The 17969-nt window shown below is 46.0% G+C and overlaps 1 protein-coding gene across 2 annotated transcripts in view; it reads right to left on the bottom strand.

Moving 5' to 3' along the window:
- REEP3 (receptor accessory protein 3) overlaps positions 1–17969 on the bottom strand; it is a 72969-nt gene that overhangs the window by 38600 nt on the left and 16400 nt on the right. For both annotated transcript variants that reach the window (XM_074232360.1, XM_074232361.1), the window contains exon 2: positions 11582–11654. In XM_074232360.1, the coding sequence (XP_074088461.1) occupies positions 11582–11654 (73 nt within the window). The remainder of the gene's footprint in view (positions 1–11581; positions 11655–17969) is intronic.

Genomic DNA, 17969 nt, shown 5'->3' with positions numbered 1-17969 from the left:
CTAATATTTTTCTTAGAACTTTAGAATTCTTGGTCCTTTTTGTCAAGGTGATGAAATGAGCAATGACATATATAATTTAATTCAAATATGGAGGAGGCCAGTGAAGAATTACAAGTGATCTTGATGGGAGCTTGCTTGGCATCCACAGTAGGAACCACAAACTTTAAGAAATTATGACTTTCCATTAATGAACTTGTTAATGATGTGACAGCAAATGTTTAAGCTAGCAAAGTTTTTTTTAATTAAAAATTATCTTCAAGGCCACTTATAGTTTTCTTTAAAGAATATGGGGGGGGGTGGCTAAGGTGGTGCAGTAGAGCACTGGCCCTGAAGTCAGGAGGACCTGAGTTCAAATCCGACCTCAGACACTTAATAATTACCTAGCTGTGTGGCCTTGGGCAAGCCACATAACCCCATTGTCTTGCAAAAAAAAAAAAAACAAAAACAAAAACGTGAGATTCTGAACTGGAATATTTCTTAAATATCATATAAAATTAGAACATGTTTTAATTCCACAACAGAGGTTGGCAAACTTGGGCCCAAGGGCCAAATCTGACCTTGTGGCTTGTTTTTATACAACCCAAACTAAGAAAGATTTTTACATTTTTAAATACAATAAACCTTCTTTAAAAACGTACAACTTGGCTCATGGGTGGTACAAAACCACCAGCATTTGGGTGAAGTTTGCTGAGCCATGTTCCTCTTGAGCAGTCATGCAAAGCGATACTATGTGTAAATCCATAAACTGAAGCCAGAGAAAGAAAAGAAAGGACTGCAGTGAAAAGCCTGGCTCGTTAAAGAGCCCAGAGAGGAAGAGGCTCATCTCAGCTGTGGCTCATTCATCTACGGGTGTAGCCTCAAGGTGCCCCAGGCCTGGGTGACCAAGGAGACCTGGAGACCCACACCAGGAGCAGGAGAATAAGGCTGAGTGGAGAAAACTGGGAGCTTGCTGCCAAAAAAAGTCAGCCTTAAGGTCACTGCCTCAGTCCCTACGTGTCCTTGGGGCCCTGCCCAAAGGAGCCTCCAGTTCATTGTTCAATTAGCATGCCCCCTGTTCCTTGAGGGCAGGGGATGGCTTTTTTCCTTTGATGTTGCTTCTGAGGAGACATGTAAATAATCCGGCACTTAGATACAAGAATAGGAAAGACTTAGCTTTTCAGAAATCTAGATGATCTCTATAAAGTTCTGTTACTCAGTCGACAGAGATGAGAAGGAATCTGACACACATCTCCCTCTTCTTCAAAGACCTTCCTGGGACATGGGGGGAGGTCACCTCCCTGCATTAGAACTGGAGCCCTGGGCCTATTTCCTCCATCCCCTCATCTGGGTTACTGATATGGCTTTCATTACATGACCTGGTTTGTGGTTCATCTATTGGGCAGCAGGTCTCCCAGAACACCCGGGCATCCAAGGTGAAATGGGTTTGACGCTCTCGGCTTTACCATGCAAACTGGGTGCAACTACCAGGCTCAGTCCAGAGCCAGAGCCAGCAAATGATGCCAAAGGGCAGAGAGCCAAGGGATTTGTCTCCAGATAGAGAAGAGGCCAAAGAGGGCACCCGGGGAGTGGACGGGGGTCAGGGATCCATCATTATGTGGCCAGGAGGCCAGGCTGCTGCCGGAGAGGGCTAGCAGGGCCATCTGGAATAATCCAAAGGGCTGAGGGAGGGGCGGCAGCAGTGTGATCCCACTCTAAATTTAAAAAGCAGATTTGAGTCAGGGAATACAGCATCTGCTCCTGAGACTGAACCAAGTCCAAGAGAACAGACTCTGTGACATCTGCCTTGGCTGCATATGGTTTTTAAAAATCTAATTCATACTTCTCAATTGTGCACCAAATCACCGAAGAGTGTTCTCTGGACAAGCAGGTCTACTCAGCATCCTTATATTTTAAATAACTTTAGTAGCTCCTTTATCCTGATAATGGTGGCTGGCCAACTATCATGCAAACATCCCCTGTCCAGCTTCAAGATTCGAGAAGGGGCTGGAGCCTCTATGAAGGGCTCCTCCCAGGCCAGGTCCTGCAGGAAACAACCTGCCAGTCCTTGCAGTTACAGGCTAGGGGACTTGCCCAGGGCCACAGGGCTTGATTTGAACTCAGGTCTTTCTCATTCCAGTCCCATGGCTCTATCCAAAATGGGATGACTTTCAGAGATTTTCTAACTTAGACTTTTCATCTCATTTTAAAGCATGTAAAAACCAAGGCAATGCAATTTAGAACAAATATTTAGAAAGTTATTCAAAGAATACTTCTAATGCTTGAAATCGCTGAAATAACAAAAGAAGTCTATTTATAAAAAGTTAATACTTTAAATGAAAAAACACTTTCAGAATGACTCATCATCTCACAATTCAGAAGCCATCCAATCCCTGGGAAGTGCCTGAGGCACCCCGGGGTTATTTATATGGGTCACAGCCCTGCCCAGGCGCCTGAGCACGCCTCCACTTGCCTGGCTTCTTCCGTAGCCCCCAGAAGGCCGACAAAACCTTCTTGGCATGTCCATCTGGACAAAACCCAGACAGTCACGTGACGGTATCCTCGGCTTCCTTCTCGGGGGACGAGAGGCTATTTTAAGCCTGTGTGAGTACAGTAAAGTGAATGGACACCAGAGCCGAACTTCCTACCCACAAGCTGTGCCCTGCGTCACCGGGGCAGAGCTCGGGCTGTGAACACAAGCTGCCACCATCCAGCAACAAGAAGCCAGAGGGCTCTGACAGTCTTAGCTTTTTGGAAAATATTTAGGATTTAATCATTCTACTTATTTTCTTAGTTTAATAAAAAAAATGAACTTTTTAACTCAAAAAAAAAACCCCAATTAAAACATCAATTCTCAAGAACAAAAAGGGTTCATGTTAAAGAACTAATTTTGCTCAGAAAACATACCTTGTACACCTTTGATTCAATATTTAGCATCGTCATGAGGTTGTGAGAGTGACAGGACCAATAGCAACTATCTGCAGCGGACAAATACATACAAAAAATAGCCAGGATAAATCAGAAATAATCATCAGAAGGAAGGCACTGGAGTCAGTGAGACTAGCAGGGACTTGAGGGAAACCAGGAAAGTTGGGAGGCAGATATGGAGAGGGAGGGCCAGGGTCTTCAGATCGAAGAGTAGGTGCGGGGCGGGGGGGGGGGGGGTACGACACACAACTTGTCCTGTTTTTCCAAGAGGTCCAATGAGCCTACAGGTGATGTCGTGACTCCTGTATGAACTGAACTGAGGTGAGGCAGAGCCACCCAAAGACATCAGCCTGTCTGCCACCATCAAGTCCATGACAACTGGAGCTGGACTGGGATGCAGGGGGTGACCCTGGCCTGTGATGTCTGACCAAGCTCAAAGACTCCACAGGCTCCTCACTCACTGACTGGTTTGTGACCTTTCGGCTGCCCTTAGCCTGGTTTGGTGGGTCTGCCAAGATCTTCAAACGAGTAGAGTTCTGTGTGCTGAATGATTGTAACCTCGATTTCTGTTCTGGGCGATTCCTGGGCTTGGCCTCCTGCCCCCCACACACCCTGGGGCTCTGCCGGACTGTCAGAGGCAGTGGGCTACATCCCTCAGGTCCACAGTGGGGCCAGCACCTTTTCCACCAATTATGGAGAGCTGAGACACTCCCCCTTCATACAGAGATGCAAGTCATCAACACATATTGCCATTCCATGCCTCTCAGTTGGTTTGGAGGTGCCCTGAGGTTTTGGTGCCCCATGATTCCCAGGCACCACCAAGAAAGCATGAAGTTAGAGGGTAGTTTGGATTGTGAAAAGCCCTGCGGAATTTCACAAATGCCACCGAGCCATGGTTTACTTCTGAACTCAGTTTCCCTGCAGCCATTGTCCAGAACAGATTCCATCCTTCCGTCCAAAAGGATGATTTGTTTTTTGGCAACAGGCATTTTTCAGCCATTTAGATGACTCAGTTGACCCGAGTGGTGGTTGAGCCTCCCTAGGATCCTGTGCTGTTCTGGGGGCTTGCTGACCTCAGTACAATAGCAACTGCAAAAAGAGTACAGTGACCTCACCATCTAAAGGAACACATGGCCCCATGTGGACCCCAAGCACTTTTGCCAAGTATGTAATACCCCCCCCCCCTATTTGCTTGATGCTGGCACTGAGAAGACTGCTAACAAAATGAGTCGTGGCTGGCTTTATCAGGGAATCTTGCAGGAGCTTAACTTAGGCAAGGAAAACTTGCTTCAGGAGCCTGTGTGGCCTTCTTGTTTTTGTCAAGGATGCTCTTAAGATGTATGTAAATTCTCAGAAATGGTTTGAAGAGATAAGAAAGCAAATCTTCAAAAAGTAACATGGTGGCCACAATGTCAAATGCTATCTAGGCTACACTAGAAGAGCGTATGACTCAAAATGAGAGAGATGACCCCCCTCCCCCAACTCTATTCAAGTGCTGTATTGTGTGTGTGTGTGTGTGTGTGTGTGTGTGTGTGTGTGTGTGTGTGTGTGTGTCTTACTATTTTGATTTATTCTGCTTGGCCCCAGAAGACAGACCTCTAAAGGCCTGGGCAAATGGAACAGAAAGTCAGATTTTGACTCAGTGTTAAAAAACCCTTGCTAATAATTGGAGCTATCCCAAAGGGGGACTGGAGGCCTCAGGAGAGAGTGGGAATTGGTGGGGGGGGGGAGCTCATCACCAGAGGGCTTCAAGCTGAGGCCTCAGGCTGATCATTCTAGAATCATAAAATGGTAAGACTTGGAAGGGGGCATGATAGGCTATTAGGTTCCCCATTTTGTATTTGTGGTGTGCGTCTGTGTGTGTGCGCACAGAAGTCTTTGTGTCTTCTGTTTTGTTTCCTTCGGCTCCAGATCTCACCTATCTTTCACTAGGTAACTAATGATCGTCTCCACGAGTCTTGGGCTAGACTTGATCTCACTACAACATGATGGTCTCTTCCTAGAGAACCACAGCTCATTCCTCATCACCTGCCTCCCCCCCAGGACCCTGGCCATCCCTGGACCCTTTCTCTATGAGACCCCACCCGAGGTCATTCAGTGCCTTGGGTGGATCCATAAGGCCAGGATCTCTACCAACTAGACCACAACTGCCTTTTCGTGCCAAGAACTTCAAATTCAGAACTAGTCTTGACACTGTATGATGTCAGACTCATCCCATTTCTTTGGAATTTGGGGGGGGGGTCTACACAATCTGGAATGTCCTCACCCTGATTCTTTCCTTGACCAAATGCCATGCAAACTTCAAGAACTAGCTCAAATCTGAACTCTTTGATGCAAGGTTAATCTCCTTACCATTCTAAAATTCTGAATGCATTTATACTTTATACCACCCAGCTTAGTAATAATCATTTCCTTCAGGGCCTGGGTTTGTGTCTTCATTAATGCCTGGTAACTTTACATATACCTTTTTTTGGGGGGGGGATGAAAAGAGATGAAGTAATTTGAGATGCAAATGGAATAGTCCCCCAAAAAAGATTAAAATGGAAAAAATACTAATTCTAGATTGTTATTCATGAAAAGGGGACATTTCTGAGTAAAACAAGTTATGGAAAAGCCTCATATGTGTCAAATTACTTAGTCCATACCACAAAGAAAAAGAAAGCCATTAAAATCTCCACCCTGACGAAGCCCACATGAAGGGGGGGATGCTGGAAATGGCTGTAAATTATATAGGCAAATTCCTCTGAACCCAAAATGTCAATAGTTGCTTGTAGTTATAGAATCATTTTCCTCATGAGTCAAGGCCTTTTGCCCCTCACAACAACCAATGCAAAGTGCTAGGGGGAGGGAGGGTTGTTCAAAGAAATCACCGGGGCCTTTCCTTTGCATACATTTCCTGGCTGTGACCTGAGGGCAGTGGTGGGCCAGGCCTGGCTAGCCTAGCTCCCCCCAACCCACCTCCCACAGATGCTGCAGGCCCAAAGGATGAAGTCTTCATTAAGTGGGTGGCTGGGACACAACCCCCTCTGATGTCCCTCCCGAGCATCCCAGGAGCAGCCTGGCCTTCTACCCCATCCACCTCAGACTCACAAATTCATGGCAATTTTGCCCCGCACAAGAAGCATCTCTAACCCTCCTTCACCATCTGTGAAACGGGTGGGCTCCAGGGCCCTACCTACTCTCCAGCGGCCCAGGCCGGCACCTTCCCAGCACAGACCGGGGCTGGCCATCAAGTCCTCAGGAGCCACTTGGACACTGGCTCCTCAGCACCTACCACAACCTCCTAGAACAGCAGGGCTGCAAAGGGTTTCTTAAGCTTGGAGTCTGTGAACTTCTTTTTTTAAAATAATATATTTAGACAACTGCATTTCAATAAAGTCAATTGTCTTTGTAAGCCAACTTGTTTTATGTTAAGATTCTGAGAAAGAGTGGTGGTCAAAGGGGTCCAAGACACAAAGAAGGGTAAGAAACCCTGAGGTCTAGCCTGGTGTCAGCGGTGTGCTTGCTCAAGGGCAGTTGTATTTTGAAGGGGACGAGAGTGGGCCGGCTTAGCTCCAGGGGCAGGGGCCGCCCAGAGGCAGACCAGAGAGACTGGGTTTTGCTGTCATCTGGCCAGCAGGTGGTACAGCCAAGGAAAGACTCCCTGTCTCCTGCGCCACCCCACCCCACCAGTCACGGCTTGCTCCCCCTGCAGACGGCACTCAGGTCCTTCTGAACTTTCCAGATGTGCCACCCATCTTTTGTTCTTGCTCTCACTCCCCCCTTGGTTGAGCCCAAGGCCTCCCTGCACCTCCAAGCCCATCCCCAGGGCACAGACCCCCTTCTTCAGCCCACAATTGTGGCAGGGAGCTCCAGGAGAGCGACCTCGGGCTCCATCCTCCCTGCCTTAGCTACTGGCTTTCCTCCTTGTTCAGAGGAAGCGGCAGCTCCTGCGCAGTCTGGGAAGGGGAGGCCTTCAGGCCCACAGGGCCTTTACCTTCTCTCTTGGCACCTCCACTATTTCCAGGCTTCTTCCCTATAGTTACAGAATGGGGTTGGGGCAAAGATTGGGGGGAGGAGTAATTGAAGTCTTCTTTAAAAAAAAGGGGGGGGGAAACAGAAGAAAAAACCCAGGAAAAGTACAAACAGGAAAATTTTGAAAGCCAAGCTTGACTTTATGCCAATATTGCCATTTATATGCTTTAAGGTTTGAAAAGTGGTTCTCACAACAACCCTGAGAGGTTGGGGTGAGGATTATCCCCATTCCACAGATGAAAAAACTGAGGTTTGATGTGATAAAGGGATCTGCTTTTGGTCATATAAAATATCAAAGGTGATCTGGCTATTCCTGACTCCAAGGTCATCATCATTTTATTTACATGCCAGCCTGGAGTCAGAAAACCTGAGTTCTAGTCCATCCTCAGACATCTAGTAGCTGTGTGACCTTAGGCAAGTCACTTAACCCCATTTGCTTCAGTTTCCTCAACTGTAAAACAAGCTGGAGATAGAAATGGTAAAAATCACTCTAGGATCTTTGCCAGGAAAACCCCACATGGGGTCACAAAGAATCGGATGTGACTGAAATGACCAAACTGCTTTATAAATCGACAGCCTCTCAAATTTAAACCTGACAGGTCCCAAACGATTAAAATTCCCCCAATGAATATTCTCAAGATTTAGTCTTACTTTTTGACTTAAATTGTTAGTCCTGCCAAAGACCCCTGCAGAGTGAACTGCTATAAAATTAAAATTTGCTCTTGTCCCTCTCATTCCTAGGTTTAAAAGACTTCCAAACTTTATGAATAAACAAAGGGTTTTTTTGGAGGGGTTTTTTTTTTTGGGTTGTTTTTTTTTTTTTTTTTGAGCAGGCAGGGAAGGTGTACTGGACATGGCCATAGATTTTCCTATCAGACAAGCTCTCAATCCAGGAGGTCAATGAGCTCAGCTCAGTTCCTTAATGAATAAGCCTTACTTTTTCCTTTTCATCACTAGGAAAAATTCTGAGACACTGGTTAATGTTGCTCATAATAAGAACTCTGACTCCCTCCTATACTTATTTGGAAATAAACACTTTTATCTATTTTTGGGCTGAAAAGATCTCCCCCAACTCTCCCAGTCCTCCTTTGGGTGTTTGTTTGAGATCCAGGAACCTTTAGGACCTCACACAGGCTGCATTTGCCATCCTGCACAGGAAACAACTCCCCAGGAAGGCTCTGTTTTAAAGAGTCATGGAAAGACTGGAAAGCAGCCAAAGGGGACACCCTTCCAGCCTTTCTACTTCACCCCCACAGCTGTTTTCTCAGGTGCCGGCAGCCCCGTGCAGCCTTCAAGGGCAGAGTGGCAGCACATGGTGGGGGGGGAGGGTAAAGGAAATGAACTGAAGAAAGTAGGCTGCTCAGTGGGACAAGGAGGTTCAAACCCTTCGAGTTCAGAAGCGGAGCCTGTTATCTCTAGGCTCCCCCATTCTGCTCACCTCCAGCCGGCCCTTGGCTCCTTTCAGTTTTAGCCTCTTTCCCACCCTTCCCTCTGGTCTGCCACAAAGGGGCTCCTCAAGCCCTCCTAATCCCGAGCTCTGCTCCCACTACCCCCACCCTTCTCTTCCTTGGGGGATGTCACATAAAACCATCGGATCTCCAACCTTCAAGGCTCAAGGGCAGCACGGATCCTAACCCTCCTCACTTCATTGAAAATGAAGCTCCCATAAAGAACTATGGAATCCCAGTGCAGATCAAAGCAGACTAGTTTCACTTTGTTTATTTGCTTTTTGTTTTTTTTTCTTCTTGTGGTTTTTCTCTTTTGTTTTGATGCTTCTTTCACAACATGACTAATAAGGAAATGGCTTTAGGATGATTCTGCATGTGTGGCTTCTATCAGACTGCTTGCTGTCTGGGAAGGGGTAGGGAGAGAAATCTGAGTTCCAAAATGAATGTTGAAAACTCAATTGGGAAAAAATAAAATACTATTAAGATAATAAAAATGAAGCTCCAAGAAGATGCGTGTGAGTGAGCTGTGCAGGATCAACAGCAGCAAAGGAGCACAGCTAGGATTGAAAACCAGATTTTCTCCAGCCCAATTCTCTTTTCATGGCGCCCCCCAAAATGACTGGAGAAGGATTCATCTCCCGCAGCTGGCCATCTCTGGGACGGGACCTTGTCTTTCTCTCCCGTTCTGGTGCCCATCTTGTCCTCCTCTTCTCTCCCCCCACCCCTGCATGAACTTCCCAAATAGTACTCTGGGTTCCAGTCTGCCCTCCCCATCCCCCTCCACACTGATAAGAGCAGCTCTGCCCTGCCCAAGGAGCTCCAGGGTCTCCAGACTGATCTGCAGACCAAACCCACCCCTCTGTGAAGCCCTCCCCACGTCTCTGGGCCTGCACTGGTCTCTCCTCTGCGGCCATAAGGAATCCCTTTCTTGCCTCCACCCAAACAAGGCTCAAACTCCACCTCTCATCTAACATGGGGCCTCCCCAAGGGCAAGCCAGCAGCAGAGGCAGGAAGACCTGGGACACTCACTAGGGTGATGTGGGCAAGGCACTTAACTTCTGTTTGACTTAACTAGAAAATGGGATCCTAACAGCAACCACCTCCCAGCGCTGTGGGACCACCCAAAGAGCCCATCATGCACAGTCTCCTCCCCATCTTCCCCTTCTCTCTTAATCTGCAGATGGGGAGCAGCCAAAGGTTGGATGGATCCTCGAGGCTTTGAGGGAGGAGAGGACCCAGGACTAGCTTGGAGAAGGTCCGTGGGGGAGGCCGGAGTGGATGAGGAGGGGGCCAAACAGGGTTTTCTACTGGACTGCAAGGGCTTCAGGAGGAGGGGAGCAGCAGCATCAGATGTGCGCTCGAGCGAGAACAATCATCTTGGTTGCTGTATCAGGGATGGATCAAACTGCCTGGTCTTTATTCTGGAAGGACTTATTCTGTGCATAAGCCCCCCACACAGGGCCTGGCAAGACTGCAGGTGCTCCCCAGTGCAAATCTGAACTCATTTCATTTTCCCTGTTCTTCCTCAATGGCTTCATCCACACTTGAATTTCTTGCTGATCAAGATCCTCCCATGTCCTTGGCTGCACCGAGATGCCCCCTCGGACTTGGCTCTAGGCCTAGAATCACAGAGGCCTCAGATACTTCCTAGGTGAGTGACCCTGGGCAAGTCCCCAAACCTCTACCAACCCATCTGCTGGTCTGTCATTGTGGCTAATGGCAGCACCCATGACTCAGGGTTCCTGGGAGGTTCCGAGGAGTTCTTCACAAGAGTATTCTGCACACCTTAAAGGGCCCTAGAGATGCTAGGCTGATGACAACCACCTGCCTTATTATTTATGTCTTTGTTTTATCCCAATCCCTAGTCTGCTTGCTCCTGAAGGAAAAGTTTCTCATTAATCTTTGTATCCTACATATGGTTTCCTTTAGTGCTTTACACATAGTAGGTGCTCAATACATATTTGTTGAATTGATTTGTTTCATTTTTAGTTACAAATGAGAATTTTGCAATGCTTCCATAAGGACATTTAAACTACAGAGACTTGTTATTGGGCCTGGCTCCAATTAATTCCACTTCCAAATTCCAATTCCAAATCCACTTCAAGACTACTCCCTTCAAAGTCATCCTCACCTCTCAATGGCAAACGGGATGGTCTCTTTTTAGTTCTCCTCCTTCTGGACCTAGTGGTAGGTGACAGTCTTGACAACTTAACCCTCCCTGGGTGTTCTCTCCTTTCTGGGTTTTTCTGAAATGACTCTTGGTTTTCTGGCCCTGCCTGTCTACTCCTCATTTTTCTTTGCCTCACTCACAACTCAGTGAACCCCAAGGCTCTCAGGTTCAGCGCCCCCCCCCGGCTTTCTCCTTCAGAGATCTCTCATCATTTCCCGTGTGTTCAATTACAACAACCCAGACACCTCCCAAGTCTTGAGGTCCCTCCCCAGGCTCTCTCCATACACCAGATGCCTGTCAGTCACTCCCAGAATCCCTTAATCATTTCAAATCCAACATCTTCCAGACATAACTCATTCTAGTCTTCCTGTTTCTCACAGAGGCTCTTAATTTTTTTTCTCCTAGATTTGTAATTTTTTTACTCAAGAGCCGAGAGTCTACACTCAATACAAGAGACCAATGCTGGGGTGGGGGAGGATGGCTTGACCTACCACTCCCTTTAAGGAATTATTCCCTTAGATCCCAGAGCAGATCTGACTTGACCTGTCATCTCTAGATTTTCTGCAGGATCCAGCCCCGATTTTCACAGATGGGGATTATTCTCAAAAGAATAGGAGTTATATCTACTTTAAAGAAAACAGTTCCTTAGAAGAGAAACAGAATTGCTTGAACTGGAGAAAAACAACAACTGATGTATGTGTGTGCAAGAAATGATGGAAACCACCCTGAAGTGACACTGCCATATAAGTTACTAGTTGGGATACTTCCCGGGAAGCACAACTTCAGGGCCTTCTCAAGTCATAGCTGCTGCCTGGCTGGGCCAGGCTCCAGAGGCTCCGAGGCTGGCCGGTCCCCTGGCCAACAGTGCCCCACCCGAGGACCAGCCTCCTCCTCGGAGGGCTGGCCCACCCAGGCAAGAGGCATACTGAGGGAACAGGCATCTCTGGCAGGGGGCGTGCATCTGACATCGATGACACCATCATTTGAGGGTCATCACAGAACTGTAGCCAAGTTATATCATACAAAATGAAGAAATTGGACTTACATATTCCTTGACGTTTTTTGTTTTCACAGCTTTGTAGGAATAATAAGCAGGATACAACATTCCAAAAATCAACCTGGTAAAAAACAAAAGGTGTGAAAAGCCAGTTAAGTTTTTTCAGTGACAAATACTTCAATATATTTTAAAATTTAATATCAAAGACATGAAAATTTTCATGTTGATGTAAAAAATATGTAATAGATTGCATTTCTGTCACTACAAATCTGTTTGTAACCTTTTTTTGGCAAGGCAATGAGGTGAAGTGACTTGCCCAAGGTCACACAGTCAAGCAAAAGTTAAGTATCTGAGGCTGGGTTTTCTTACTGAGTCCAAGACTGGTGCTCTACCTGATGCATCCCTGAGCTAGCTGCCTGTGCTTGTAATTTTCTTCTACAAGTCGAACTCAAGGCAAATCTGTTCTTTAGGGCCTTGCTCTTTTCAAGTTCCAGTCTCATTGGATCCCTGGTGTTCTCTCAATATTAAACCTGTCAGAATGCACATCTCAACACCTCAGGGACAAATTTTAACCAGATTCTTGGCTGACTAGCTAACTAGACAATGTGGGTATGAAGCAGGGCTTGGCTTCCTCAACAAAAGCATGTTTTAAAATCTGTAGTGGAAACCCATAGTTCCACTCTGTGCTACTAAGGTCAGCCCTTCCCCAGCCCTTCCCGACCCCTCTAGATGGTGTTCTGAATACCCTTTGGTCATCCATCCTTTCTAAGCACTTCCAAAATCTCACTTTTTCAGAAGAGGTTAGCTTAAAAAACCCAACATGATGCATAAAACTTTGAATTCACTGATTCTCAAAACATGATCTTATGTTATAGTATTTAACCAGGTTCTAAAAGGGCAGCTAGGTGACACAATAGATGGCATGCTGGACCTAGTATCAGGGAGACATGAGTTCAAATCTGGTCTCAGACACTTACTAGCTGTGTGACCCTGAACAAAACACTTAACTTCTGTTTGCTTCACTATCCTCAAATGCAAAATGAAGATAATGATTGTCTAGGGAATCAAATGAGATAACAATGGCAAAGTGCTGAGCACAATGTCTAGTCCACAGTAATGTTACCTAAAATCATTATTAGCATAAATGTTGGCTAGTATCATTATTAGCATAAAACATAATCACAAGTATTTGTTAATATAGTCATATAGATGACTCAAAACACATCTTTATTTGGTTTAAAATTTATTTTTTTAGCAGAACTACCATCCTGAGTATATTTTGTTTAAAATATTAATCAACATGCATCCCCTTAAAATACCCACTATAAGAGAATAAATGGAATAATGGGGGTGGTCCAGAAGCATCCTTGGAGGCCCAGTGAAGATAGCCTTGCCTTGCAAAGTTGTTGAGGGTGACGTGAAAGCTGAGCTGGCAGTATATGCATGTGAGCATGGGGAGAAAGTCCTACTTAAGTATAAGTCTGGACCAAAGAGTAAAGGCCCAGGAATGTCCAGGAAAGAATAACCTGTGGGGTGTGGGGTTTCTTTTTGTAAGGTAGTGGGGTTAAGTGGCTTGCCCAAGGTCACACAGCTAGGCAATTATTAAGTGTTTGAGGCCGGATTTGAACTCCGGTCCTCCTGACTCCAGGGCTGGTGCTCTTATCCACTGCACCACCTAGCCACCCCGAACTTTTTTTTAGGTGTTTTTTTTTTTGGTGAGGCAATGGGGTTAAGTGGCTTGACCAAGGCCACATGGCTAGGTAATTATTAAGTGTCTGAGGCCCAATTTGAACTCAGGTCCTCCTGACTCCAGGGCTGGTGCGCTATCCACTAAGCCACCTAGCCGCCCCCCCAGGTTGTGGTTTTTAAAAGCTGACCCTGTCCATACTTCTTTTCTCTCGACTGTTGTCCTCATGGCTCCATTCCTCAGGGCTCCTGTGACTCTTAAGATGTACACAATTAGTAACAGAGGTCTCCACTCTTGAGGAGGTGGCACATCTGTTCCTTTCCAAACTGCATGGGGTCTCCAAACATGGGCTCACAGCAGTAAATATGAAACAAAGCCCTCTTCTCCAGATTGCTCCACAAGTTTCCAGTCCATATTGACATTCCTCACTCAGCCTGTTTAAGTCTACCAAAAAGTATAACCACTCCTCTGGAGTAGACACTGTGCCGGATGCTGGGGTCCCATTGGTAGTAAACCACACAAGTGCAGGGGGTAAAAACCCACAAGGAATTGCAGTGGGGGGAACGAGAGCCAGTAGAAGGAGGGGAGAATCAGGCCAAGCCTTCTCCTGCAGCCTGGAAGGGAACCAGGAATTCCAGAAAGTATGGCCTAAACAGACCAAACAGTCAGGGCCACCAGAGAAGATGAATGTGTTCACTCTCTGTCTTCCTATCAATCCTCCTGAAGTTTGCCTGGACCGATGCAGACCTGGGATGTCTACTTCTTGTCATTCCTGTTGTTGGCGTCCCAATTCAGGTTTCTTGGTAGCACCAAAGAGGTGGTGCTGACCCTCCTTCCAATCCAGCCTCCATGTCACTTCTAAATCTAGCCTCTAAAATTGCCAATTTGCCTAAAATGGAATCCTCATTTTCCACCAGATCCAGGTCACTATGTGGTTCCAAAGAAATTCCCCTCTGCCAGTTAAATGGCTCCATTCACCTTTCCTTTAACAATCTTGGGGGCATCTTCACTTGATTCAATTCTGTTTTTAGTCTGAAAGACCAGCTCAAGCTCCACCTCTTTCACCAGAGCTTTGCAGACCCTCCTCCATCAACCCCCACTTTATCCAAATTGTTTCCTCCTCTGAAATTCTTGTTTCATTGAGCGATTCATTTGTAATCGGGGCAGCAAATATCCTTTCCATTTGTTACCTATTTGCATCTTCTTCCTCCACACTGTAAACACGTGTCTTTAGAGAAAGGCGACTGTCTTGCCTCCTTTCACTGTCAGGTCCCCAGGCAGGTAGGATCCTTCCATGTTTTTTTGCATCATGCCTGTGAGCAGAGTACTGGAATGGGGGTGGGGGCTGCTTTGGAGATAGAGGCAAAGCTGAGACAAAAGGGGTCTCTACCTGCATGGAACTGACAATAAAGGGACTTATGTTCAGTTTAATACTGAGGAGAGTTGTGGTTTCACTAGTGTGAGAACCTCCTCACTCAAGTTTATAGACCCTTCACTTAGCAGACCCTTTCTGTGAGTTCCTGGGACCAGAAAAAGGACATTGCTTTATTATTAAAATATGCTACAGCATTATTTTGATCAAATTTGTAGACAATCCAGACTTTTCCCCCCTTGGGTTTCAGTTCCATATCATTTTCTTCTATTTATTGAAAACATTACTAATTTTGTAATAAAATGAATTATATATTAAATATGCCAATTATGATGATAGTTGACAGGGGTCAATAATATGCCAAATATTATCTTTTCAATTCTTAGTCCATCACCACCATCTATCAAAACTGATAAAGGCTCTACAGGGTCATCACTTAAAGCTTTCTCTACTCTTTTCTTTCTTAAACCAACATTTCTCCTATTTCAAAGTTTTCCTGAGCTCACTCTTCAGAAAACTGAATGAGGGCTGTTGGAAAGACTCGAAGCCTGGGAGGTCTGGCTTAAAGCCAGTTTCAAATAAAGTTGACTTTAGAAAGCCACCTTGATGACAAACTAGTAACTTATAAAAAGGGGAACTTTCCACATGCAGAGTAAGTCTGTCTATAAAATAGAACACTGTTTTCACCAGAGACAGGAAGAAATAATTATTTGTTTCTCCTTTGGTGAAACAGATAATAGTAAGATGGAAGCATTTTCAGATAAATATTTCTTGATCTAATCATTACCTATTAAGAGAAAACAATTATTGTCCAAACCTGCACTGAGGATACTGAAGAATTTCTGTCACGGCTTTTTGAAAAAGTAACATGGGAAGCTCCTCGTGGAGAGCAGAGTCAGAGGACACAATGCATTGAGCCTATTTTTAGACGTGGCCAATGTGGGAATGTGTTTTGCTTGACTATCCATTTGTTTCAGGCGGTTTGTTTTTTCTCCTCTCCACCCTCCGGCCCACCAAGAGTGGGAGGCGTGAAGGAAAGAAAAGCATTTCTGTTCATTGAAAAAGCCCACCAGATTAAACAATTTGACAGGAACCCTCCAGCTCTTTGTTACAAGCTTTTTTTTCTGGAAGAGGAGAGGCAGAGACTCAAGTGACTTTCCCAAGGCAATTCTCCGAGGGGACACTGGCCCAGGCGATGGCCTTCACTGACCAAGGCTCAGTGGGGTCTGTCCCTTGGGTACCAAAAATCAGGCTACATCCTAGGAGGCCTGAGGACATCAATTGGGCTCTCCAGGCCTTCCTTGGTGATGTCAGTTTGCTCCCATCACCAAGGACCACTGCTTTGGGCATCTTCTGTGAAAGCCCATGAACAACAGTGGCAGCCTTTGGAGGACCACAGGCTCTGTGACTTGACACCAGAGTCCTCAGATCAAATTCTCCTTTCAGATTTTTCTTTCAAATATTAATCCCTATAAAGTTTTCTCCTTTTAAACCCGGGCTTGGTTTCTTACTTAGACTTAAACACGGACCTTTGACTTGGGAGCAAGTAGTCACATCTGAGATGATGGAGCTGGTCAGTTCCCTCCTCTCATCCCCACACAGGTCTCTCTCTCCCTCTCTCCCTGGTGGTCCGACCTATGGACCCCCCCCCCCCCGCTTCCTCTAGGATCTGTCCTTCTGTCAGGGGCTGGGGGTCAGCCCTCCTATCTCCTACAAAACATCTGTCCAGGAAACCCAAAGTCAGAGATGAAGACCCAAGGTTGGCCAGGGGGTTATGTGAGTATTTCAAAACCATCAATCTCTTTTCTTTAGATTGTCAGTTTGAGCAAAGGCATCCTGGGAATCTGATTGTAAAGACTAAAACAGGGTTCTTTCATAATGTAGCTGAGCCTCACAGGTTGGCAAAGGAGGGGGCCTGGACAAATCAATCATGACCATGGCCAGGGCAGGCATCTAAACATGGCTTCTGGATTGGTCATAGTGGCCACTTCTGAGAATCCATTTATAGTCACCACATCACTATCCTCCTCTACTCCTTTCCCCATCACACCAGAAAAAGAGGTCATCAAAATATCACTTTTAAAAAATATTTAGCCTTAATTTTCCTTTTTTTTCTTTTGAGGTATTGAGGGGCATGTGAAAGAACAAACTTCAGACTGAGGTTTCAAAAAATTAAACATTTTAAAATCAAAAATTAAGAGAAAAAGCAGTTAAAGTTGTTTTCATTAAATATATAATAAATTTTTCAGGCAGACTTTAATTGAATATAAGGAACAGCCCACTAAATAACAGGGAAGGCTTTGGAAAAGAAGGAAGGAGGAAGAGAGAAGAGCCTTCCCTCAAAGCAATCTTGCAGTCAAATACAGGTTTTCATCTCTCAAATACATATTTTGTCACATTTTGGATTTTTCTTGAACTCTCTCAAGCGATATGAGATTTGCGAGGGCAACTGAAAACCCTGCCCCGCCAGCCCAAGGTATATATGTAAAAAGAAGAGTAAATTGATTCATTCCCATCATGCCCCACAAGACCGCATGCCCTCACAGCAGCACTCTGGGGTAACCCAGGGAGGCATGGGTTGTTCCCCAACACTTTCCATAAGCAGATGCCTTTGTAATACGATCACCATCTTTTCTCTTTCTCCCCCAAAATAATTAAACTGGAAGCTAATGGGGTCTTCTTTGCCTCAAGACAAATCACCTGCACCAACTTAGGCCTTTAGGTTGTATCTATGAAGAACAAAGGAGAGAATATACTCCCAAGGAAAAGTTTCCCAGCTCCTCTCTGCATGGGGCCCTTCTGGCACGTCACACTTCAGGGCCAGGGCAGAGATCTGGCATCCAGATCATCCAAGCTGACGTTTTCAGAGTGCTTTGGCTTGGCTTGCTCCAGAGGCGTCTTGGCAGAAAGCGTGAGCACCATCCCCAACGCCAACTCTTGGTCCTTTAAGAGATCCGAGGGGAGTGAGAGCACTCACCTTACCAGGCAGTGGTAAGGATTCCATGAGATAATCTCTGTAAAGGTTCTGTAACCCCAGCAGTGCCCGGGATCCTCTCCTCTTACAGATTCTAAGCCAGAGTGAGACTGCTGTTTCTTCCTCCTCCTTTCTCTCAGATCCTCGGGCCCTGGCTCCTGGTTGGGGGGAGGGTATTTGCCCACTCTGTCCCCTCAGGGGCCACAGTCTCCCTCCATTAGTGCGCGAGCTCCCAGAGAGCAGGATCCCCTCCTGTCTGGCACTTTGTTCAGTTTTCTGCTGGGTCTGATTCTATGGGACCCCATGGACTTATCGAGGGGGTTTTCTTGCAACGATACTGGAGTGTTGGGGGCGGCTAGGTGGTGTAGTGGATAAAGCGCCAACCTTGGAGTCAGGAGTACCT

The sequence above is a fragment of the Macrotis lagotis genome, chromosome 4 (assembly GCF_037893015.1).
Source record: "Macrotis lagotis isolate mMagLag1 chromosome 4, bilby.v1.9.chrom.fasta, whole genome shotgun sequence".
Classification (NCBI taxonomy): domain Eukaryota; kingdom Metazoa; phylum Chordata; class Mammalia; order Peramelemorphia; family Peramelidae; genus Macrotis; species Macrotis lagotis.
Note: the sequence above shows the minus strand (reverse complement) of the source record. Positions and strands in the feature narration are given on the sequence as shown.